Source organism: Mytilus galloprovincialis, chromosome 12 (genome assembly GCF_965363235.1).
Source record: "Mytilus galloprovincialis chromosome 12, xbMytGall1.hap1.1, whole genome shotgun sequence".
Taxonomy (NCBI): Eukaryota; Metazoa; Mollusca; class Bivalvia; order Mytilida; family Mytilidae; genus Mytilus; species Mytilus galloprovincialis.
Window position 1 is genome coordinate 72,995,975 of NC_134849.1, and position 26,666 is coordinate 73,022,640.

Below are 26,666 nucleotides of genomic sequence, written 5' to 3' on the forward strand. Positions count from 1 at the left end.
ATAATTTCTTTAGCATAACACGTATCTCTAGCTGATTTCATTTATACAGTATATATTTTTTTAAATAATGCAAATAAAAACTTTGAAAATATGTAGGAGCTACTAACTTTTATTTTTGATTAACTTAATATTTTTAATGAATAAGACTTAGTTCTTGAGCACTCGTATTTCTTGTAAGTCAATTTTCTAAACTGACGCCTGCATTAATTACGCCCTTGTGTGCAGATATAATTAAAGTGTTTAACTAGATATTCAATTCATCCCCATAGTAAATATTTTTTCAAAAAATATTTAAATCATATTGAAATACGTGTCAAAGTATACTATAATCATTTTTCATAATATGCAAATTATAAAATCAAGTGTATCATCTGTATAATTTTTGGACACTTATACATTGTGACATCTTAAAATTTTCAAATATTAGTCTTATCTTTTCATTGAAACGTGTTGCTTAACAGTTAACATACTGAGTTTTGCAACAGCTCTTATACGGACATGAAGCTTCATTTTGTAGTTCTGTTGTTCCTTGTTCTTATAATCAGTAATGGCGTATCTTCGAAGAAAAGAAAAGGAAAAGGGAAAGGTAAATATTAGTGTTTATTTCAGTATTTCAATATTTCATGCGCTAAGTTCTTTTGTTGGTTTTTAACTCCGGGGGGGGGGGGAGGGGAGGGGCACCAGAATACTTCATTGATCGGGGGCGCAGTTAGGCTTTTGTTACATCACCCTTTTCATATAATTTAGATTTCAAAAACCAACCTTTTAATATATTGCGTACTAGGTAAAAATGTTACCTTTTCCACATACTGTTTGGGTTTTGTATGGTGTGTAATGTAATAGCATGAACAGTGGAATACCGAAGTACAAAAATCATAGGAGAAAATTGGTTGATAAAACACAGCCGAGTACAGCAAGCAAGATGACAGACAAAGTTATGGGAACTTAATTGACCTTATCATAAATTTCTGATAGTTTTCCCGACCTATTCAAATATTTTAAAGCTTGAAAGGGTGATCTATTCCAGCGGCACGACCTAACATCTTGTTTACAGGATGTTTTTGTACATACATTGTATCGAACGTCGCTTAATTCCGTACCATTGTCTAGAACGTTTTATTCAATTATAACTTTTTTTGTTATGGCACATTTTCAAAATATAATTCAGAATGCATTTAATTAAATTTTAAAACTGCGAAATGTGTCGCTTTAAATTTGTTTTTGTAACATAGGATTTTGATTATTTTCAATCCCCTCTAAAAACAAAAAGTTTGTAAAAACTATGTTTTCATGTGTTCGTTGTTTAAAATAAGAAATTGAATTTTGTTAATGTTGTGTGATTTTCTCTGTAACGCATATTGTACACACAACTTATCGAAACCATTATTCCGTTCTGTTCTTTCCGAATGTTATATCGCCAGACGCGTCTTTACTCCTGATAATGTATTTCCATGAGCAACTCACAAACTTCCCAAGAATCTGTTAATCCGATGCATGCTATTATGGAGATCCTGTTGCGCAATCTTTAATGTATTACGTAGTCTTATATGGACTGCTGTTCGTGTTTTATTGTTAGTCTTTTTCTTCTCGTAATGGTGATATCTGATTGCATCCTTTTGCATCTTTACTTTTTATTTATTAGAACATATATATAGTTACTGAACATTTTTCCCAAGTTAAAAAAAAAGCTTTATCGTTTCTTTTTAAAGGTAGAGGATCCGGTTCAGGAGGAAGATCAGGATCACGATCAGGTTCGAAATCAGGATCAGGATCATCTGAATCAGTAGAGACATTTAACCGTAAGTGGTTTTTAATATTCCAAATATATTCATAGAATTGTATTAGTAATTTCTATCCAATGACTTTTTAGAATATTTTTATTTTTCGTGAATGTTTTACCCTTGACCAATAATATGATTCATACAATGTCGAGGACAGGACAGGAAAACAGTATCACCAGTTGGACAACATTGTACAGAACAGCTGACCACTGGATAAGACTTGTCCAAAGCACACGTGACACTTATTTCAACATGCTTTATTTACTGGTTAACATGTATCTAGTGGAAAAGGTTTTGAGCAACCAGGTCCCGTAATTTGTAATGTAACGACTAACAAATAATGCAAAATTAATGCAAAATGTTTTTTTTCTAATTTCATATTTTTCTAGTATATATAATATGTAGATGGGACATTTAAGGAGTGTCGCTCTATTTAAAAATGTTTGAAGATGCAATAATGGCTGTCATTATAATGATATTGAAAAAGAGTTTGTGTACTTTTCCCTAGAGAAAACATCGTTACTATGTATCTTGTAAAGTTTTCCATACAAATTGTAAAAGAGACAATAGTGACATCATATTCTGCCATTTTTCGGTACTAATGCTTTTACAGTGTCAAAGATTTAGAGAGTTGAATCTTAATATATTCTGTTTATCTACACAGCTAACCCATGTGACCGGGTGTATTGTTTTAATGGCGGGACATGTGTAGTAAATGAATACGATTGGTCAACACAATGTAAATGTAGACAAGGATATACAGGACGGTTATGCTACCGAAAAGGTAGGCAATAATTAATACAATTAAGATAAATCTAAATATGTATGTATGTTCACAAACTTTGAAGCTATATTTACAAATGAATATAGAATACACATCGCTCTGGTTTCATTCACACGAATGTCTTCGCATTTTATTTAAACTTCTAATTTCGTTGATAATACCTTTTACTAATGAGTCGTATTCAGACGAAACGTACAAAATATAAAGCCTGGAACATGTATTTAAGACGATTTTTATAAGATATCTTTTGGGCTAGAAAAAAAACCAAGTCAATTATCCCTGTTCTTTATTGGCAGCCTTTTTAAAGCTATTTAAAGGACAATACGTTTATGTACTGTAGCGTGGTTTCAATTGTGATTTTTAAACAAACTTCATCGTCGCGGGCAAAAGTACTATGGAAGTATTTAGTGTTAAAGGTCAATTTTGAAATGTCAGAAATCATGGCTGAAAAGTTAGAGAAAATATTAATAAACATACAATTCTGGGAGATAATACAAGAGTAAAAGCAGAGACTGATTATATTCTTTTAATAAAAAGTCAAAATGTTGCAATGAGTTTGTGTTCGTGTATATGTATTCAAATGTGTCATTATTCTGAACCAGATGCTCCACAGGGCGCAGCTTTATACGACCGCAGAGGTTGAACCCTGAACGGTTGGGGCAAGTATGGACACAACTTTCAAGCTTAATTGATTCAGCTCTAAATTTGGACTGTGATTAAATAGTTGACACAGCATAGTTTTCTGACACAGAATGAATGTGGTCTAATGAACTTAAAATGTTTGTTTTGCCTTTGAGCAATTTACTATGCTGTTGAATATTAATCCTCTCAAAAAAATTGAAGAAATAGCAATAACTACTCATTTAAATACATCATAAAATATTAAAATGTAAAAAAAGTGCTTGTTATCACTGAATGGTAAAGATTGTTTTAATTTATCAGTTGGTAGTAAAAGTAAAAATATACATTGTATATTGTATAAAACAATGATTTAAGTTGATTCAACTACTATTCTGGACAAAGAAATATAACTCCAATCAATTGAAAATTTCTTGCTATTGCACAATATTGTGCAATTAGATATTTCTTGCTATTGCGCAATACTGTGCAATTGAAAATATTTGCTATTGCACAATACTGTGCAATTGAAGATTTCTTGCTATTGCTCAATACTGTGTAATTGAAAATTTCTTGCTATTGCACAATACTGTGCAATTGAAGATTTCTTGCTATTGCTGAATACTCTGCAATTGAAAATTTCTTGCTATTGCACAATACTTAATATAATAATTTTGGATCCTGATTTGGACCAACTTGAAAACTGGGCCCATAATAAAAAATCTAAGTACATGTTCAGATTCAGCATATCAAAGAAGCCCAAGAATTCAATTTTTGTTAAAATCAAGCTAAGTTTAATTTTGGACCCTTTGGACCTTTATGTTGACCAATTTGAAAACGAGACCAAAAATTAAGAATCTACATACACAGTTAGAATCGGCATATCAAAGAAACCCAATTATTCAATTTTTGATGAAATCAAACAAAGTTTAATTTTGGACCCCGATTTAGACCAACTTGAAAACTGTGCCAATAATCAAAAATCTAAGTGCATATTTAGATTCAGCATATCAAAGAACCCCAAAGATTCGATTTTTGTCAAAATCAAACAAAGTTTAATTTTGGACCCTTTGGACCTTAGTGTAGACCAATTTGTAAACGGGACTAAAAATTAAGAATCTACATACACAGTTAGATTCGGCATATCAAAGAACCCCAATTATTCAATTTTTGATGAAATCAAACAAAGTTTAATTTTGGACCCTTTGGGCCCCTTATTCCTAAACTGTTGGGACCAAAACTCCCAAAATCAATCCCAACCTTCCTTTTATGGTCATAAACCTTGTGTTTAAATTTCATAGATTTCTATTTACTAATACTAAAGTTATTGTGCGAAAACCAAGAATAATGCTTATTTGGGCCCTTTTTTGGCCCCTAATTCCTAAACTGTTGGAACCAAAACTCCCAAAATCAATCCCAACCTTCCTTTTGTGGTCATAAACCTTGTGTCAAAATTTCATAGATTTCCATTTACTTAAACTTAAGTTATAGTGCGAAAACCAAGAAAATGCTTATTTGGGCCCTTTTTGGCCCCTAATTCCTAAAATGTTGGGACCAAAACTCCCAAAATCAATCCCAACCTTCCTTTTGTGGTCATAAACCTTGTGTTAAAATTTCATAGATTTCTATTTACTTTTACTAAAGTTAGAGTGCGAAAACTAAAAGTATTTGGACGACGACGACGCCGCCGGACGACGCCGGACGACGCAGGACGACGACGACGCCAACGTGATAGCAATATACGACGAAAAATTAAAATTTTTGCGGTCGTATAAAAATCAAGATTTATTTAATTTTAATCATGCAAAAGATATATTTCTTGGCACCATGTACCCATTTAAGTGCCAAGCCACTTTGACATTTTGTTTTTTAACAATTATTTGATCATATATATATATATGCTGTTTTTATACCCTTCTACAACGAAATTTGTTTTACATGCACACGTATAAAAATTGAGGTTTTTATCTAACGCAATCATAGGTTTGAACGTAGTTTTCAATTTAGACTCGTTTATATTTTTCGTTTGGGCTTGTATCATATTTTCCCTCCGGTTTATATGATCTGTTCATCCTATATTGACTCTTAAAATTCAAGAGTCTCTCTAAAAATGAGGGTACATTTTCTAAAATATAGGGTACTTTTTATATGGCCTTCCAAATACCGTTTTGATCCCTAACATCACTGAAGAGACATTTATTGTCGAAATCCGGATCTGGTGTACTAAAAAAATATTGACACCGTATGTTTGTGGCATAACATCGTGGTCACAAGTTATTTTTTTTCTGTTTAGTATTAAATTTATATTAAGATCTATTTTGTTACATCTTGTGATCAATTTTATTTGGCAATCGCCAATGGCAGTCAGCAGGGTTAAAGAACATCAGTTGTTCGACCTGTTAGTCAAATGCGTTTTGTTGAAATATACTTTTTCACTTTTTTGGTCTTTTGGAAAATGTTGTTTGTGCTGTTTTTAGACCCTTCTACAACGAAATTTGTTTTACATGCACACGTATAAAAATTGCGGTTTTTATCCAACGCAATCATAGGTTTGAACCTAGTTTTCAATTTAGACTCGTTTATATTTTTTCGTTTGGGCTTGTATCATATTTTCCCTCCGGTTTATATAATCCGTTCATCCTAAGGGTTGTCAAATTATTTACGAGTGTCAACATTGTCTTTACAAACTCAGCATGTTATATTGATAAGATATCACACACAGAAAAGACTGATCACACGGATAAGAAATCAAAATCATGCGCGATAACTCGTACTGGCTTACACTGAGAACAATAGTTGGCCATGTGGAGATGAACGTAGTGTGCGTTGTTGATGCGCTTTTCAGGATCTACCTTATCGGAAACGCTCGTAACCCGAAGGGTGCACACTTGAAGTTTTAATGTTAGGAGAAAAAGAACAAAATGATCCTAAAAAACTCCAAAATCTATAAAAGAATGGCTTAGAACTTTAAATTTTTGATAACTTCCAAACTTATCGATTAAGAATGAATTTAGCAAAGTTTGTTATAAATCATGTTGAAATCTGTACACGAAGTGTATTGTAACGCCACTGTTATATTCAATAGCACAGACAAGCTTCTCATATGAACGAATGAAAGCGAAATTAAATCAGTATTTCACTATTTTGCAACCAGCCAATCGAGTTTTAAATAGGTTATTCACACCCTGCTATCGGCCATCGGTACTACGATGGACATTTTTTATTACAATACCAATATTGCAACAACAGAAACATCAGTTACAAATCTGCTGACTAGGAGTAAGGTACATCTAGCAAAAACTATACTTTTAATGACTATTTTGGTAGATATCCTATTGTGTATCTGCCAATAATAAAGTGGGATATTTAAACGCGAATAATGTACAATATTTCAGCTTCAGTCTCAGTTTCTGTAACAAGGACTAGCTGTACCTGTTTCGGTGGACAAGGAAACAGTTGCTTTTTTGTTCCCGACAGATCGTCATCATGGGGCGACGCACAGGTAAGGTTTAATGCTCTTACTCTTACAACACCAGCGATTATGTGACCGCTGTTTTCGACTTTCCTCTTGGCACTGTGTTATTACCAAGAGATATTAGGAACTGGATATAAAGAATCAGTGACACTTTTTTTTTAAATTTCACCAATACAGATATTACGAATCCATTTGTTTAGTCTTCGTTGAGTAAGAAGTTTGTATTTCGTCATTCATCTTAGCGATCGATGTAGCTCACTTAAATTGCGTTTAAAAATAGCATTGATAGTTATTAAATTTTATTTTTTGTCAAAGACAAAATGATTTGACCACTCGTACTACACTGAATTAGGTTTAATTAAATCATTTAAGGGACGTAACTCACTTCGAAGACACTAGTGCCACACTCCTATACATTGTACATGTTCATATGTAACTTTACACACGCAACGGTATTAGTATTGGGCATACTTAAATGATTTTACATATGTAAGTTATAAGATTACTGCAAATTATGTGTTCCTTTCACAAGTTTGTCTCTCAGACTTTTTATGAATACTTCAAAATTTTATTACAAAGTTGAAAATTTGAAAACACCTAGATAAAGAAGTCCCGTTTTTCTGTAAATTTTAAGAACTGTCATTGAAGATAATTTCAACCTTTAATGAAACATGAAACGAAAGGAAAAAAAGTACTAAAACTATACATAATCTGAAATCATATGTTCAACGTTTAGGACTTTAGCTCACGCGGTGGATCATTCTTATAATTTTTCGACATATGTATATAATCAGTAATAAAAATTACTTTACTCATTTCTATAGGATTACTGCGGAAACTTTGGAGCAATAATTTGGGAACCAGACAACCAGGCATCCAGTTCAGTACAGACGTTGTTAGAAAAAGGCAAGTCTTATTTTTTAATTGAAATATTTAAATTGTAGATTTAATTAACACTTAGATCAACTGTATTTCATCACAACACTGCTGTCCTCAAATATTCTTCAAAAAAAAGTTAATTCAAAATGTAACTCTTTTTTATTTCATCACGTTGACTATATAAACCACGATGACCTGCCCTCAATCTATCTGATAACCACAAAAAGAGAGGCGAAAGATACATGAGGGACAGTCAAACTCAAAGATAGAAAACAAACCGACAACGCCATGGCTCAAAAAGAAAAAAGACAAACAGACAAATTATAGTACACAAGACACAACATAGCAAACTAAAGACTTAACAACACGAACCTCACCAAAACTGTGCTACGGAAGGGTAATCAGATCCTGCTCCACATGTGACACCCGTCGTGGCACCCAACACAAAATATTATCTAGTTTCAAAACAGTTAAATCTCTGTACATTATTTTGAATAATTCTAAAACAAGTTATTAAGACTTAAATTGCACGTGTCTCCTTCACGTCAAAACATTATTTATTTGGTGAATTAATTTTCTATGAATATGCTTTGTTTGTATAGACACGAGCTATTGGACTGGTGTGAGCACAGACTATAGTTGTAAGGCAATAACATGGACAACAGGATATTATTCACAATGGAAGTTGGTTGATAAATCATGCACTGACAATCTCAGATTCGTCTGTGAAAAAAGAAATGTAAGTATTCATTTAAATCAGATATTTCAAAAGATTTTTTTGAAATAAAAATAAGTCATTTTGAAAAGCAACAAAACCTGTGTACGAGCACATCGTGTAGATTATACCCGCATAATGTGTCTTGCTTATTAGCTGTTTATTTTCAATCAATAGAGTTCAAAATTAAATTTAAAAAAATGATTTCAGCACTAAGAACGGGACTTCGAAAAGCCCACATGCGCTGTTTAAATATTAAATCAACAGAAGAAGAACATATGAAAATATAATTTATAAAGATTCCATATAAAGCAATTCTTTCTGTGTTTTCTAGTTGAAAGGTTTGTTACTTTGTATTAAAAAGGGTATAGATACATTGGGCTGATATATATAAAGTATAAATCAACTTAATAAGTTAAGATATCTAATCGTAGCACTTACATAGTATCTATTGTAAGACATGTAGAAAATACGTCCGTTCGGAAAATTGAATTCAATTACAAAGAATGCATGTCATGAAAGTCATTTCTATTTTCAGGCATGTGGAAAACAGACCAACAGTATACACCAGAGTGTATACAATGGATATTAAATTTCGGAATACATACTGTGAAGACATTTATAATGAGACAATACATTTTACTCTAGCTTTCGTGATATATTCTATAGTTTTCACATATACGTTTGAAATATACGTATAACTTTAAAATTGATGAACTTAAAAGAAATTTTGTATTACCACTAATGAACAGAGCAAGACTCAGTATTTTAATTATTTACACATTAGGCAGCAACCATTTGATTTTCTGGGGGGGGCTATGGGTTTTTTTTGGAAAAAAAAGTTTGTTTCCAGGTTTTGGTGAAAAAAAATAATTTGTTTTGGACCCTGAGTAAAAAAAAATGTTTGTTTCACCCTCAGCTGCCACTATATGAAATGCTAAAATTGAAAGAAAAAAATTGTCTTCGGTTTGTCGCTAAAAAAATAGATTGTTCTTCGCCGAAGGCGAAAAAAAAAGTTTGCACAGAAAAAAAAACCATAGCTCCCCCCAGAAAATCAAATGGTTGCTGCCTTACTTCGTAGATCAGAGTAACTCGAATAATTCAGCGCCCTCTATTCACTGCCGTTTCTCGAGGAAAGAGTGATCGTAGTGATCGTAATATATATATTTTTTAGATATATCTCCTTAGTTGATAAATCTGATAGTTTGTGCATTACGAAATCAGTTTTGTTTCCAAGATATTTACAATAGATACTTATTGTCTAATTCATTCAAAACGTGTCTTAACCGAAGACATTATAGTAGTGCTTGAATGATATTTTCCCAGGGTATATAATTTATACATTTCTTTGTTGCTAAAGACTGCATATTGATCTTTGCTGATAAATTATATATATTTTGGTAGCTGTTAAATTTCCTATTGCAAATAGGCCTATGTTTCATTATATAACGTTAATTTGATTGGCTAACAGCAATCTCGCGTCCTTCTGAAATTGACATGCATTACACAATGAAGTTTGTCATTCATGATGACACGAGGTCCAACAACAAAGTGTTCAGGTAAATTAAATAAAAACTTGATAGAAATCGTGTTTTCATTATCCTAGCTAAAAAAATGTAATCTTAAGTATTGAAAGCTTCTTTTTGTAACTTTATAGGGTTGTAAACACTTTGACCGTGTGCACATTTTTAGAATTAAGCGCTTCATACATGTATATACATAATATTCATCGGTTAACGCTCAATTGAAGATACAAAAATAAGCATTCAATTCTTAATTAAATGCATACTTAGATCGAAAATATATTGTTATTAATTTGAATATAAATACTGCTTAGTACAAGATCAAAACAAAACAAAAAACATGTTATAAAAAATAAGATGTGGTATGATTGCAAATGAGACAACTCTCCACAAGAGACCAAACTGACACACAAATTGACCACTATAGGTCCCCGTACAGCCTTCAACAATGAGCAAAGTCCATACCGCATAGTCAGCTATAAAAGGCCCCGAAATGTTCCCCTACTTGGACACATTATTCTATTCCTAGGCGACCAATATTTGCCCCTGCTCAACTTTTTGAATTTGCGTGCTTAGCGGAATAACAATACATACCAGATTTGAAGTCTTTGTTTTGACGAAAAAGCCGGAAATTGAACAGAGTGCCGTGCGCACCCATGACGAGCACACTACTACGAGACTGCAGAGGCGGGTATGACCTTTAAGTGTGACCTGATCACTTTGTTGTGTTGTCTTGTCGTAGTTTACCCAACTTCTTTGCTAATGCAGTCTTGGTTTTGTACACATGTGTTCCAAAATTCTTCAGCATCAGCACTTCAGCAATTTATTTTAGGCAATTGTATATCATAATCACACACTTGTGTTTTTGTCTGAGTATAATGAAGGTAAAATGAGGTCAAATATTACAAGAAATAAATTTTAATATTTCATATAAAACTAAGTGAATCTTCTTTGTAATTGTAGAAAATAACTAATTTTTGTATAAAGCTTTTTGTATAAAAAAGATATAATTAGAAAGTCTATAATGTTATGTAACTTTTAATATATAAGTATTAGATGCATCATGGGAAATTCTTCCTATTTGACACTTAGCGATATAAATGAGGTTTGACAGCTTATACTCTTAGAAGTATTTCCTTTAGCAAATATATCTAATTCTTTTCTATTGTTCACCTAGAATTCTATCTAACCAAATAATCGGATTTCCCTAATGGTCGTAAAAACAAAGTATTAAGTCATTAAAAATAGTAACCCCAAATTATGTAAAAATGTAAATTAGTTTAAAAGATATCTAACCAATAGAAACTGTTCTTATAAAAATATGTATTCTAAAAGTCGTTTTGATTGGTGAATAAAGTCCAACCAGCACGTGTTCTAGGGGTTTAAAATAGGAAACCCTAAGGAATCAAACATTAATTTACTGGTATGGTTGGACTCGAAATAAACATATATAGACATCTTTGTTTTATTCACCAGGTTCGTAAACTTATAAATTTTGTTTAATGAAAAACATAACGTAACCTTAATAATCTTTTAATGTAACAGTTTATAACAGAAATCTTTCTTAATTAAAGTTACCATTAATATAATGATAAACTATTTTAATTAATTGATAAAGTATTTTGATAATTGTTAATTCAAGTTCATTTTAAGAATCAAACTCTTTTATTTCATATTTATGTATTTGATTAATTTACTGGTATGGTTGGACTCGAAATAAACATATATAGACATCTTTGTTTTATTCACCAGGAGGCCTCGAAAGAACGCGAACGACAGTCCCCCAAACTGTTGTAGTTAAAGTACGGAGAAGAAACATGTAAAACAGAAACCAACAACGCATTTATCCCTTCAACGGGAAAGGGGAGGCAACTGCCTTAGTCTGCGCTTTCCCCCTCTTTCCCGCACAACAGAAATGGTGGAGGCAAGTGGAAAGATCCACGGTACCCGTAAAGCGAGTAGTTTCCCGAAGAGTAGTGTATTTGAAATTCGAAAAGGAAATAAGTGTGTTAAATGTATTCTAAAGGATAAAGTAGAAAGTAGTACGGAGAAAGGAGAATCGATAAAGGAAAATGGAGAAAGGAGACAGGAGAATAGAGTCGGACCATTTAGAACAGAGAAAGGAGAACAAAGAACGGAGAAGGAATAGAAAAAAAGAAAATGGAGAAAAGAGACAGGAGAATGGAATAGGAGCATGCAGAACGGAGAAAGGAGAAAGAAGTACGCAGAATGGAGAACGTAGAAATATGGAACATTACGGAGCTTAATTTGGACATTGATTCTGAACAGTGGGATTTAAAATGAACTATATTGTTTCACTCTTTGTGTATATATTGTATATGTTCTATTGTTAAAAAAGATGGTTCTTAAATAGCAAGTAAGTTAAAGATCAATGTTAAAAATAAATTAAATAGGAAAAAAGTTTAAAATAAAATTAAAATAGATCAAGTTACTGTTAGATAAAATAGCAAGTAAATAAAATAAAAGTTAAGAAAAAGTTGAAAGAAAGTAAGAATTAGTTTACATTAAATATTGAGGCATTGATAAAGCTAAATGTGAAAAGAAATGTCTAAATTGAGATAAATATGACTTGTTATATTCAAGTGCAAAAATATATATAAAAAAAGAATTGATATAAAAGTAAAATAATTAATTTGGAAGACTGTAAGTGGCAAATAAGAAACTAAAATGATGATGCCGTTGTAAAGGAAAATAAAGAAATATGAGATGAGAAGTAAATTATTTATATATAGTTTACTGAATAGAAAATGCATAAAAGTAACTTAGAGCAACTATTTTGAAATGTTATATGTCCTAGAAGTTAACGTTCAGGCGGTTCAAATTCATTTAACGTAAAAGAGTAGAAAGAAATACCCTTGTTTATATGAGAATTGTAAAATAATGCCTTGAACTTTAACCTTCAAAAGATAAAAGTACATAAAAAAATAAAATCTTAAAAAGAGGTTGGTTGTTTAAAGACTATAAATAAAAAAAGAAGCAGAAAATGTCGAGATACGACAGTGTCCTATAAGGAATAAATATAGATGAATAAATAAAGAGAATTTTAAAGAGAAATGCACGTGTAAAAAAGAATAAAATGTTGGTTGATTGTGAAAGTTTTAATGGTTCTATAGCGATTACGATAAAATGTTGAGTAAAACATGTGTTTTAAGGTTCCCGTATGTAAGAATTTAATGTTAGTTTAATCATAAGATTTAATAGTTGACGTCCTAATTAATTAAGTGCTAAATGTGTTGACCTAGCTAGTCATCATGTAAAACCTTGATTATAGCAAACATAATGTATTCTAGCATAAGCAAATCATTAACCATAATGTAAAATCTTAACTGTAATCAAATGTTTTAGAAAACTATCCATTGTAAAACAAACAACAAATCCAACTAAAGAAATATAAAAGAAAATGAGGGTATGACTTGCGGTAGTTCTGGAGTCGGAGCAAAGTACCCAGGAAAATGAGCATACTCCAGAGAGAGGAAATGACTCGGGTATATTTGGAGTTCGAGCAGACTACCAAGAAAAGCGGGCTTACCACATATATAAGAAATAGAGAAACGATAATAATAATAATAATAATAATAAAAAAACCACCAACGCTCTTACTATAAAGATGAAAAGATCGAAAAATGTAAAATATTAAAGAATAAAATTGTTTTATTAATAAAAAAAATAAGAATAAGAATATCTAAAACGCAATAAGTCATCTTGGTCATAACAACTTGTATAACCAAAGCATCTAATATAAACTCATCATAAGTCACAAAGTCAAATAGTCAAATCCAGTTAAGAAAATATTAAAAAAAAAGTTTTTAAAATTTAAACAAGTTTGAAAGAAATAAATTCAAATGTAAAATTGCGGAGCAATTTCTTCGAACAACAGGGATATATAATGAAGGTAAAATGAGGTCAAATATTACAAGAAATAAATTTTAATATTTCATATAAAACTAAGTGAATCTTCTTTGTAATTGTAGAAAATAACTAATTTTTGTATAAAGCTTTTTGTATAAAAAGATATAATTAGAAAGTCTATAATGTTATGTAACTTTTAATATATAAGTATTAGATGCATCATGGGAAATTCTTCCTATTTGACACTTAGCGATATAAATAAGGTTTGACAGCTTATACTCTTAGAAGTATTTCCTTTAGCAAATATATCTAAATATATCTAAATATATCTAAATATATCTAATTCTTTTCTATTGTTCACCTAGAATTCTATCTAACCAAATAATCGGATTTCCCTAATGGTCGTAAAAACAAAGTATTAAGTCATTAAAAATAGTAACCCCGAATTATGTAAAAATGTAAATTAGTTTAAAAGATATCTAACCAATAGAAACTGTTCTTATAAAAATATGTATTCGTTTTGATTGGTGAATAAAACAAGTCCAACCAGCACTGATCTAGGGGTTTAAAATAGGAAACCCTAAGGAATCAAACATTAATTTACTGGTATGGTTGGACTCGAAATAAACATATATAGACATCTTTGTTTTATTCACCAGGTTCGTAAACTTATAAATTTTGTTTAATGAAAAACATAACGTAACCTTAATAATCTTTTAATGTAACAGTTTATAACAGAAATCTTTCTTAATTAAAGTTACCATTAATATAATGATAAACTATTTTAATTAATTGATAAAGTATTTTGATAATTGTTAATTCAAGTTCATTTTAAGAACCAAACTCTTTTATTTCATATTTATGTATTTGATTAATTTACTGGTATGGTTGGACTCGAAATAAACATATATAGACATCTTTGTTTTATTCACCAGGAGGCCTCGAAAGAACGCGAACGACAGTCCCCCAAACTGTTGTAGTTAAAGTACGGAGAAGAAACATGTAAAACAGAAACCAACAACGCATTTATCCCTTCAACGGGAAAGGGGAGGCAACTGCCTTAGTCTGCGCTTTCCCCCTCTTTCCCGCACAACATGAGTCAGACATTTTTTTAAGCCAAAAACGCGAACATAAATTATCATATGTTAGTTTTTGACGCTATCAATCAAATTATTTCCTCCCAAATTTTTTTTAATTTAAAATTTGTTTCAGAATATTTTTTTCTGTCAATTGCCTATTATAGCTAGACCACAATATTTGTTGTCATCATCAAAATTGCTGCTCAGACTATTTCTTTTAGAAAAAAACACCCTTCCCCTTTTTTGAAGTTAAATTCAATTTGTCATTACCCTGAGAATTAGCTTTTAGGGCTGTTTAATTTTTTTTATCAAAGAATGTAAATTTCGTTCCATCTTTTATAGACTAGAGGTCACTTAAAGCTTGACATTGTATTGACGCCTGTCTGCGATTGTCTTGTCTTGTCTTGTGTAAATATCCTGCCTTTCAAAGGCACACCTCTGGTTTCAGAGTAGAATAAATTGGTCTGCTATTGAAGAATGTAATAAATCACGATAATATATATTTTTGTGAATTTTGTCGTACTAAGGTTGTGGCCTCATTGACGTTCTATGCAAAGCATCTCATTTAAAACATAATGTTAAAAAGTTGTTTGCTTAATGTTCAGTAACAAATATTTCGAAAAAGCATTAAAATTAAAATTCTGCAAAGTGGGTCATCTGTGATGAAGGGCGGACAATTTAGACTGCTCCTAGAATGAAGAGGATACGGTGGACAGGGTCGGATATTCAGGAATTAAAATGAATGACAAGGTTAAAGTTTTTTTTATCATTAACAGTAGCGTTATCATGACTATTTTTTTGTTTTATGTTTATTCTTTTAATTCTATTCTTCTCAGTTAAAACGAAATAGTGTTATACTTTGTGTTTTGGCTTAACCCATAAAAGGTTTATTATAGTCCTGGCAATTAAAATGAAATTACAGTTGACTAACACCTAGACTGCCATTGGCGGATCCAGCGGGGAAAGGGGGGGGGGGGTCTTGGGGTTGGAACCCCCTTTTTTGGACGACCATTGCATTTGAATAGGAGCATATAGTTGGAACCCCCCCCCCTTTTTTCAAGGACTGGATCCGCCCCTGACTGCTCAGAAAACTTACATTTGCTCACTTTTCAGACCACTTCTATCCGACTGGTTATTTAACGAAAGCTCTAAAATATAAAAAGAACAATGCTGCAGTGATCGAATTAGAGTTATCTCTCTTCCAGTGCTATATTTCGATTTTCCAAAAATAAAACGAAAACGGCGTATTGCTTAACATTGCGTGTAACAGTTCGATTTGTGGAAATACATGAAAGGGGTGGGGACAAAATTCCTTTTTATATTTTTTGGTCTTTTTCAAGGTGTTAACTGTTTTCAACCCACTGTGTTAACTGTTGTCAGCATCATTGCATTTGTTGTTAACTGTTTTTGCCAAAAACGAAGTGTTGCTAACATGTTTACGGACGCCTACCCCCCCCCCCCCCCCCCCCCAAAGAAGGACCATATTTAAATCGAAATTGAATAAAAGCGGCAATCAAATCAAAGTTTTTAAGAATTACATCGTTAAACATGATATCTGAAAATGCAATGTTTGGAGAATGACGTCTATGAAGCACGCTTGTGCAAAATTTGCCTTTGATTTTAGATGCCTATGGTATATGTATAAGATAAGATAATATATTTTTATTCCAATTAAAAAGCACATGAAGAGCAAAGTAATTTATTACAATGATTTTGTTAATTGACAATGATATGGATATAAATCATATAAATACAATGTATGAGTATAATCATCTCAATTCTAAGATGTTAAAACCATAGGCAGATTAGAGCCACACACATATGAGAAAACAAGAATGTGTCCAAAGTACACGGATGCCCCACTCGCATTATCATTTTCCATGTTCAATGGACCGTGAAATTGGGTAAAAAATCTAATTTGGCCTTAAAAGTAAAAAGATCAACCAAAAGGGAACATGTGTACTAAGTTTCAAGTTGATTGGACTTTAACTTCATTGAAAACTACCTTGACCAAAAACTTTAACCTGAAATGGGACGGACGGACGAACAGACGGACGGACAGACGCACAGACGGAAGGACGCACAGACCAGAAAACATAATGCCCCTCTACTATCGTAGGTGGGGCATAAAAAGCCACAACAATTATATCTAATATTAACAGGCAAGAATTCTCAACGTGTTAAATAAAACAATATCTGTAACAAAAACATTTAGTAATATACATTGCACCGATACTTTTCAATACCTCGAAGTTTTCTTGAATAAAAAGCCAATTAAATTTGGCACTTGTGCTTAACTTTTCAAAATTTTTCCAACCTATTAAAATATTATCAAAAAAATCTTTTTGAAAAACTTACCTGTTAGAAACTGATAGTTCTTTGCAGAATCCATTCCGTTGAAATTTATCCCCCAGACCCAACCAGTCGAGATGCAAAAATAAAAAATAAAACATCCCAAACTGGTTTAATCTGGGGGTCCTGAAGGGATCCATCTCTCACCACTTAGCACAATAAATTGTGATTGCGTGGTCGCTATGAGAAACTTCACCCCAAAGGACCAGAAATGTAGGTTAAGAAAGTTGAGTTGAGGATGACTTAAAAGTCACCCAAAACGACGTAAGCCTAATGTGATCTCTTCTCTCTGTGTTTGAACATTATTCGAAGTAAGCGTTGAACTACCCGTGACCATAGACAAAACTACAGTCAGAAATGGGTACCTGATTAATTCAAAGAGAAAATTCGTATTTATAGTAAAACTTGTGCTTACCAATCAATATTTGTGAAGACGTCTGCAATATTTGTGCTGACCCTATTGAAATATTACGTCATTTGTGTATTTATAAATATTATGTCCATGTTCATTGGTTAATTTGAGGTTAAATGTTTGCAATATTTATGCTGATCCATATGGAATTTAAATAAAATTATAAATAGATATTGTGTTTAGCTTGGTTACCACTACGTTATTGATAAAAATAGACATGTTTTAAAGGTAAATATCTCGTGGATTTGTTATGTATATATCAGGTCGATATTACCTAGTTGTACATTTTAAAGATCATTTTTTTAAGTACAAAAAAGGGGGGTTTGTTTTCTTTCTTACAAAAAATATTCTGATCCCAGATTTCGACGCAAAAAGATAAAGTTGTCAAGCTGATTCACGCGAAAAAACATAACCCCTCTTTAAGTTAAAGGGTAACCGTTGCTCCGATCCCTTACTTGAATATTTATTAAAATTAAGATTCTATGACAAGTAGTTTGCAAAGCAATTATAACTTATATGGGGTTTGTTCAATGGTTGCAAGCCAAATCATGTCATCAAGATACATTTGCGTTAATAAGTTTAATATAATATATTGAATTTCATAAAACGAAATGCTAGAATGAAATTTAAAAAAAAAAGCTGGACAGGAGTTTTCAGTAAAAACAAAATAGGACAGGATGAGCAATTTGACCAACAAAAGGCAGTATAAAAAAAAGTCAGGGTAAACCAATAGAAAATATAAAGCAGGATCGAACAGAGTGAAAGAACAAAACGGCAGGACTAAAAAAATAACGCAGGACAAAATGTGATATGTACATGTACAAATGTATATGGATCTCTGTGAAATTGTACCCTATGTTTTCATACATGAATAGGAAGATTGAGATTGATTTTTAGGCTATATACTAAACCGTGTAATAATTAGGGAACGAAAAGTGGCCAAACACAATACTTTGAATAAATTGCTTGTATCTTGACCAATTTCAATTGGGTTTAATTCACAGTCTTGAAGTTGTTGTTTTTTTTTAAAGCTGAATACAACCGTATACTTTGAATTTTGAATTGGGCCGGGGTTCCAAAATAGAATTTAGCTTTATTGAACGAAAATTGAATTATTTTGGTTCTTTTATATGCCGAATCTAATTAATATGTATTTAGATTTTTTAATAGTATGCCCGTTTTTTTAAAATGCTCAATCTTACTGTGTAATTATATTTAGGATGTTGAGCTTCGTTACAAAATTGGTCCACATTGGGCCCCACAGGGTCCACAATTAAACTTTGTTTGATATCATCAAACTTTGAATTCTTGTGAGTACATTGATATACTGAATCAAATGATGTATTTAGATTTTGGATATTGAACCATAGTAGGATAAAGTCAAATTTCAAATTTTTCATTCTGTATCAGATATAAAGGCCGCTCATTTATTTCTAACCAAAATTTTGTAAACGTTTCCTCGCGTTTGTTGTTGTTTTCTCAATGCTTCACAAGTAGAAACAAATGCATAGTTTGATAAGTCTTTACTGACCCTGTTTCAACTTTCAATAATGCATGCACATGTTGTTGGTAAACAGACCTTTTACAAACGTAGAAACAAATACTTTGCTTAATCAGGTTGAAGTAAGAAACAAATGTAACGTTTGTACTAACAAACGACAAACTGCAGACGCATTTTTATCGTTTGCATAGTTTGTCAAAGTTTATGTAAAAGAGGGACAGTCACACTCATAAATCTAAAACAAACTGACAACGTCATGGCAAAGACATGAAAAAGACAAACAAACAACAGCACACACGACACAACATAGAATACTAAAGAATAAACAACACGAACCCCACCAAAAAACCAGGGGTGATCTCAGGTGCTCCGGAAGGGTAAGCAGATCCTGCTCCACATGCGGCACCCGTCGTGTTGCTTATGTGATAACAAATCCGGTAAATAGTCTAATTCGGTAGGTCACATTCATGAAAGGGAAGGGGATTTTAGTTACGACGTAAGGAACATATCCGATATCATTTGTGAAACGGTTATTCTATAACGGTCATCCAACTCGTGATGGCGTCCGTAAAATTTACGAAGGGATGATTTCAACTTCACCATTTGGAACTTTTGGTTTAATAGCTTCCTTGTGAGAAGCAACCCTCTATCAAGAAAATCATGATAGGAAATGCAAGCACGGGAATATCGTATCAATTGGGAGATATATACCCCGTATGCAGGTGCTGCTGGAATGTTGCTACTTAGAAATGGAAAGTTCACAATTGGAAAGCTGAAATCATCTCTTTTATCGTAAAGTTTTGTTTTCAACCGACCCTCATTGTCAATTTCTAGATGTAAGTCAAGATATGAGGCCGACTTAACTGTATCTGTAGTTTCCTTTATCTCTAGCTCGATTGGATAGATGCGTTCCACATAGTCACCATATTTTGAATTATTTAGTGAAAGAACATCATCTATATAGCGAAAAGTAGCTATAGAGTTAAAGGATATTGCTAACTTCTTATCTTTCTTCCTAAGAAGTTCCTGCATGAAGTCAGCCTCATAATAATAAAGAAACAAGTCGGCAAGTAGAGGGGAACAGTTTGTTCCCATTGGAATGCCGACAGTCTGTTGAAAAACACGTCCTCCGAACGTAACAAATATGTTGTCAACCAAGAAATCCAGCATCTTGATAATATCAGTTTCAGAGAATTTTTTGTTCGAATCAGAGTGATCCTTTACAAAATAGGATTTACCCCTCCCTAAGACAAGATACTTGTATCTACGTTGGCCATTCTTTTTTACGAAGCAAAGCAATACCAACTCTTTCAATTTGTCTTTTAGTTTGGAATGTGGAATACTAGTGTAAAGAGTAGAAAAGTCAAATGTTTTAATACTGTTACAAGATGAAAGAGAGTTAGATTGTATGTACTCTAAAAGATCTTTGGAATTTTTAAGTATCCACATCTGATTTACGCCCCCTCTAGAATAGGCAGTTTCACAATAACTTTGAAGCCCGTCTTTGATTGCTGATAAAATAGCTGTTATCTAGTTTATGTAAACTTTGCAAACGGTATGTTTGAAAGAAATGATCAAAACAAGTGCGCGCTTATTCGTTTGCATAGTTTTTGTTAGAAAGAAATGCACTCTTAATATTAACCCAAATTCAGATCTGTATTAAGCTTAAATATTGTGTCTATAAATGCCACACCTCTTCAGGGATCGACCTGTGCGGCCGTATCAATCTACGTATCAAGCTGCGCCCTGCGGATCATTATATCTAATAGGGGGAAAAACAAGGGATTTTGGGTAAGTATCCAGGACACATAATCAGTTCAAACACAGCAATTACAAATAAAAACAAACAAACAAAAAGCAACGGAACAAAACAAACAAACAAAAACAAACAAACAAAAAGCAACGGAACAAAGTCACAGTGAGGCCTTCAACACGGAGCACAAACAAACCTCTAACCTCACTGCAAGTTTAAAACGGCCCCTAACTCCTATTTGTTCTGCATGCTTTTTTCTTGTCAATAAATATTCAGTAATATTTTACTTACTAGTATATTGTTTTCAACAAAGATTTATTTAATATAAACAACTGTTATTGTAATATCGTGTGGAAAAAGCAAGAACACATTTCACCAGCGAAAATTAGTTAGAATATTAGAGAATATTTACAAAAAAAAAAAAAAAAAAAACCGAATAAGCAACAACAGAAAAGGGGTCGATTTATCATGTTCATGGTAAGGTTACGGAAATGCCCGAACGAAGGCAAACATTATTTACCCCGCAACATTTGCTATGCGCCTGTCCCAAGACATAAGGCTCAGGAGTAGTACCAATGAAATTAACGAGTTTTAGGTCTAAACAATATAAATCTGATGGTTTATAACAGTTACTGTACAAATTATGTAATTCATAAACAGAAGTGTATATTAAGTATCATGTCGAGATCTCAAAATGTTTATTCGAGCTGGATGCATGTTTAAGTCTTGTTCTAAATCAAAGCTTTACATCAACACGAAGTTCCAAAGCCAACATTGAAAATATTCACATTGAAAGAATTCGTCTGTGACGTTTTAAATTGTTAATTTGGTGTTCCATCTATTCGTTTCTTGTATCGCACTTTGTGTTATTACATCACCATCCTGGATGGGAATTCGGGTTGTGTGTTCTCAATCATGTACCCAAATATGCATGTCTCAAACCTAAAACCTGTAATTTAGTGTTTATTTTTGGTTTCTGTCTGCTGCTATATGTGTTATCTTTTATCTTTATAGTTTCGGTTTTGAACTTAAGGACGCTGAACTATGGCAACAGAATACGCATGCTCGAAAATCCTTTCTGTGATTGGACAAAATGCTGCCATGGTGGGTGATTTGGTTGTGTTTGAAAAAACGTCTCGTTAATTATATCGTGATGGAAAGCAAGTGAAAAACTATAAATATTTGAACTAGATCTTACAAAGATTTATATTTTTATTAAAATAATTGTTTCTCCAATAGCTCTTTGCATCCGTGACAGCTATTTAATCGGGTCATTCCGTCAATTATATAATTTTAATGTCAACTTTGTTGTACGAACGTACATGACTTTTAGAACGCACCTACGCATGTGAGATTTCCGCGGTGCTTTTGTGAATGTAAACAGAAAGATACGAGGACCGAGAATACTGAACACAAACAGAGAAAACGTTATTTAAATGGTATGTTTGTGCTTCTGAAGGTTATCGAAATGATAGTTTTAAACATACATGTATACTCAAATCTAAATACGTCGGTTATCTTTTTTAAAGATAGTTCTTGTTAATGTCACATACTAGTATATAATTGGAACAAAATAGTTCAACTGTCAACCATTGGTAACACTGTGTGTATTGGCACCTGTAATTTGTGAAATCCTTTTCTGGGTAGTTTAATAAAACTTTGAAATTGAAAAAATAAATCCTTAGTCCTTGAATAACAGAAAAATAACCTTAGCATAGGCATAGGGTGTCAGTGTGTGTTCGCTTGTTTTTGTTGGTATATCTTTGGTTAAATTGGGACATTTCGGTAGATGTTTTGTGGTGTTTCACTGTTGTTTTGAGTTTTGTTGAGGGTTGGCGTCTATTAACACGTTTAGGCCCGCTGCGTATGTTTACACTTGTCCTAGTTCAGGATCCTAGTGTTCGGTGGTTGTTGTTTGTGATGTTGTTCGTGAGTTGACCGTGAGTATATAATAAAGAGTTTTTTTTGTCAAAATAATACATCATTGACAGGTGAATTTGTACTAGTACATGTATGAGGGTCTGGATGGGTTGGAACGGGAACAGTTTTTTTCAAACTTATATTTGTAATTATGTTATGCCATTTTCTCTATTCTTTTTATTTTGCACCCTATTCTGTTTTCAATATTTAAGCGGCCCAGTATTCGTTTGGCTTATTCTTCTCAATTCTTATTGTTTGACATTTTTTTCTGTTTTCTTCATTTTTAGCCCAGTATCTATTCTTTTCGATTGTTTGAGGCACACCAAGACATTCAGGTATGGTGCACTTGATATTGTTGGTCTTGGGTGTAAAATAGGATTAAATCTGAACTCTTGTTTTTCTCCTCGCCTACATGTTGTGCTGCCCTTACATCACCTCTGTAAATTTGTTTTGTAGTCTGAATTATAATTATGAATTTGTCCCAAATTTCCCTTTTTTGTTGTTCATCCAGTTTCAGACTAATTTCCAAATGTATTTTTTCTGTGTGTAAACAAATCTAACTACAGCCTCCAGCACTCGGGTCGAACATGCATGGTAGTTAGGCTACTTAATCTCAAGGAATCATTCAATACAATCATTATATTCTGGTATGTTACGAAATGCAGAAAGCGATACCATACGTCTTGAAAATGGATTTGCCGAATTTTCAATTTACTTTATTGCTCACACTGGCATTTTGTAATAAAAACAATATAGAACATCTTCTGTAAAAATCAATAACTTATGACTTAAATGTTTAGTTTAAAATCATGTATAAGACACATGCATTTCTTTTTTCTGCAGGGCATAAACATCTACACTTATAAAAATAAGAAGATGTGGTATGATTGCCAATGAGACAACTTTGCCGAAGAGACCAAATGATACAGTACGACACCGTACGGTCTTTAACAATGAGCAAAGCCAAAACCGCGTACAAGTATGTATATATAGTTGTTTAACATTGGCTGTATCGGTTTTAATCTTACATCAGAGACAAATTCACAAATCAAACAGAGCAAAGTAGAATATTTATTTTCAAGCAAGGGATGGTGTAATTGTCGAAATTAACAGAAATAAGAACGTCAAAATTTTCAAGTTCGGACTGCGTCTTAAATAAATATTCTTAATTTCAATCTTCTTGAAGGTCATCTAAACAACTACGAACATACACAAAATCTACAACTAAAGATAAAAGTAAATAAATAAATACATATTCATGTAATTATTATGTACAACAAATGCGTCAAAAAAGTATTCAGATGTTACTTATTAGGACAAATTATACCACTTATTGTAAACTGATTTACAGCAGATTTCATTGAGTATGTAGCCAAAGGTAGTATCTTTGGTTAGCTTGCTTGTTAGCTGAACCGTGAATTCATTATCAGGTCAGGTATACTACCCTTCTTTCGAAGTAGCCTAGTTCAACAGACAGATAGATTGGTTATCTGCCGGACTAGTCTACTCTTAAAGTAGGGTAGTTTACCTGACCTAACAATGACTTCACGGTTCAGCTAACAAGCAAGCTAACCAACGATATTACCTTTGAATACATACTCAATGGAATCTGCTGTAAAAATTAACAATCTTTTACTGCTGATGGCAAATTATTCAAAATTTGTTCACCAAAGCACATTAGTGGTTTTTTAGGTATCAATATTGGTTGATGTAAAGATTTGTTGTCAATAGATAGTAACTTGAAACCTTTACACATTCATATTTGTCTTCTAAATAAGGAGGTGCCAATCTATTTGAAGATTATTACAGCCTTTCTGACTTTATATTTGAAACATATTTCAACATTCTATCTCTGATGGTATAATGTATTAAAATGTAGGAATTAGCAAGAATGTGTCCCCAGTACATGGATGCCCCATCCGCACTATCATTTAATGTGTTCAGTGGACCGTGAAAATGGGATAAAATCTCTAATTTGGAATTAAAATTAAAAAGATCATGTCATAGGGAACATGTGTACTAAGTTTCAAGTTGATTGGACTTCAACGTCATCAAAAACTACCTCGACCAAAACTTTAACCTGAAGCGGGACAGACGGATTGACAAACGGACGAATGAACGAACAGCCTAATGATCGAACAGACGACAGCACAGACCAGAAAACATAATGCCCATAAATGGGGCATATAAACCAAATATGACCGTACACCGACCACAACAACCAATAACAACCGACTCCTCCGAGAAAACAGACAGACACCAAGGAACAACACCTTACCCAGATGCCAGAATTAGTACAGGCACGAAATGTAAGCCCTGAAGCTGTACTTATTTTTACAACCCATATAGTAATACTCAATTAACTTAAGACAAGTTAAATGTAGTATTGCAGAGAAGCCTCAAAATTTAATGGAATTCGATCATATTTCAGAAATTTCATCCACTTGAGCACATAGTGCGCATAAAATTTGTAAAAGAAGTGAGGCTTTGAATGTGTACATACTACCGAAAGTTGTAATATTATAGAAAATATAGTAACAATTGATGAATATAAGCATTGCTATATGTAAATAGTTAAGAAACTAGCTAGACAATAGACAACACGAGCGCTTAATGGGACTTTGTAAAAGTTCTGGATTTGTTTTTTCGTTTCAGTTTATTCAAGACAGATTTTACAACACTTAAGAAGTCAAAGTGCTTTCAAGTATTCGCAGCATGAAAATAAACGATATGACTTCGTGCAACCACAAAAGAATAGACGCAGAAAAATGGAATAGCGCGAAACATTAATCTTACCTTCAATGTATTATCAATCATTTGCAGAAATCCATTCTGATGATATTTATCCCCCAGACCCAACCAGTCGAGATGAAGATAATAAAAATAAAACATCCCAAACTGGTTTAATCTGGAGGTCCTAAGGGAATCAATCTCTCACCACTTAGCACAATAAATTGTGGTAGCGTGGTCGCTGTGAGAAACTTCACCTCAAAGGACCAAAGTTGAGGATGACTCAATTGCCACCCAAAACGAAGTAAGCTTCATGTAGTGCTGTTTGCCTTGTAGTCTCCATTTTTCTGACATATAAAAAAGTTTATTTTTCTGACATAACCATTATAACCAAAGTAAGCGTATTCCGGTAACCCGCGACCATAGACAATGCTAGTCAAAGAGCACCTAATTCAGCCGACACGAATATTTGTATTTATACTAACACATTTGCGTACCGATCAATAGTTGTGTAAATTTCCACAATATTTGTGCTGACAATTGAAAAACATTACGTCAGATGTTAATTTTTAAATGTTATGTGATTGTCCATGATTCTGCGCTGCAAATTTATATGAAAAATTGATGAAGCATTAATTTGTAACCAATGCGTTACTCATAAAAAGGTCTTTGAAAACGCGATTTTATTTTATTTATCAGGTCGATTTAAATTTAATTCATTAAAAACGTTTACAGGCTAAATAGAGCCTGTAAACATACCTTTGAAAATAATTCACAGTCGAACTAAGAATCATATTCATTCTGATAAAAGCATCAGTTAGAGACAGTATCAAACTTCAAATAGTATTATTGGTTACCGATCTAAATAGTCGAATAAAATAATGAAAGAAATTTCTAAACAATCTTTTGTTTAAAGAAAGATAACTCTGTTGGAAAAAAAAACCCAACTTAACTCGAGTGTTGATTCATAAACCAATTTGCGAAGAAAATTACTTATCTGTATATAATTGCCTATTTTCCACCCATTGGTTTTTAAAAAGCGCATAAAAAACGACAATTTGATATGGAGGAAAGTTATCCATTATGGTAACTATATTCCTCGCTAAATTCACGACGAATGCATGCAAAAACATGTACATGTATATAATGTCTCGACACACATCATTAACATGGAAAACCAATACATGACTATTGTGAAAACCTAGAACTTATGTCTGAGTGACGTCGAGAGAACACACAAATTAATATGGTCATCAAATATTTGCCTTTAATCT

The 26,666-nt window shown here is 32.6% G+C and overlaps 1 protein-coding gene across 2 annotated transcripts; it reads left to right on the forward strand.

Moving 5' to 3' along the window:
• The first annotated feature begins 412 nt into the window (after positions 1 to 412).
• Positions 413 to 12,223, forward strand: LOC143054772 (uncharacterized). Of its 2 annotated transcripts, none has more exons than XM_076227821.1 (7): positions 413 to 586; positions 1,728 to 1,799; positions 2,446 to 2,565; positions 6,579 to 6,685; positions 7,483 to 7,564; positions 8,140 to 8,276; positions 8,791 to 12,223. In XM_076227821.1, exons 1-7 carry the CDS (start codon positions 499 to 501, stop codon positions 8,842 to 8,844), a joined length of 660 nt encoding a protein of 219 aa, XP_076083936.1. In that variant the 5' UTR covers positions 413 to 498; the 3' UTR covers positions 8,845 to 12,223. The 2 variants fall into 2 exon arrangements, with proteins under 2 accessions (XP_076083936.1, XP_076083935.1); XM_076227820.1 differs by having other exon boundaries at positions 414 to 586; positions 1,710 to 1,799.
• Positions 12,224 to 26,666: the final 14,443 nt, after the last annotated feature.

Excerpts from the sequence above, each read along its gene's own strand:
- LOC143054772 (XM_076227820.1), top strand. The coding sequence starts at position 499 with ATGAAGCTTCATTTTGTAGTTCTGTTGTTCCTTGTTCTTATAATCAGT. Across the intron at positions 7,565-8,139 it reads ACAGACGTTGTTAGAAAAAG|ACACGAGCTATTGGACTGGT; the intron begins GCAAGTCTTATT and ends TTGTTTGTATAG. Across the intron at positions 8,277-8,790 it reads TCGTCTGTGAAAAAAGAAAT|GCATGTGGAAAACAGACCAA; the intron begins GTAAGTATTCAT and ends TTCTATTTTCAG.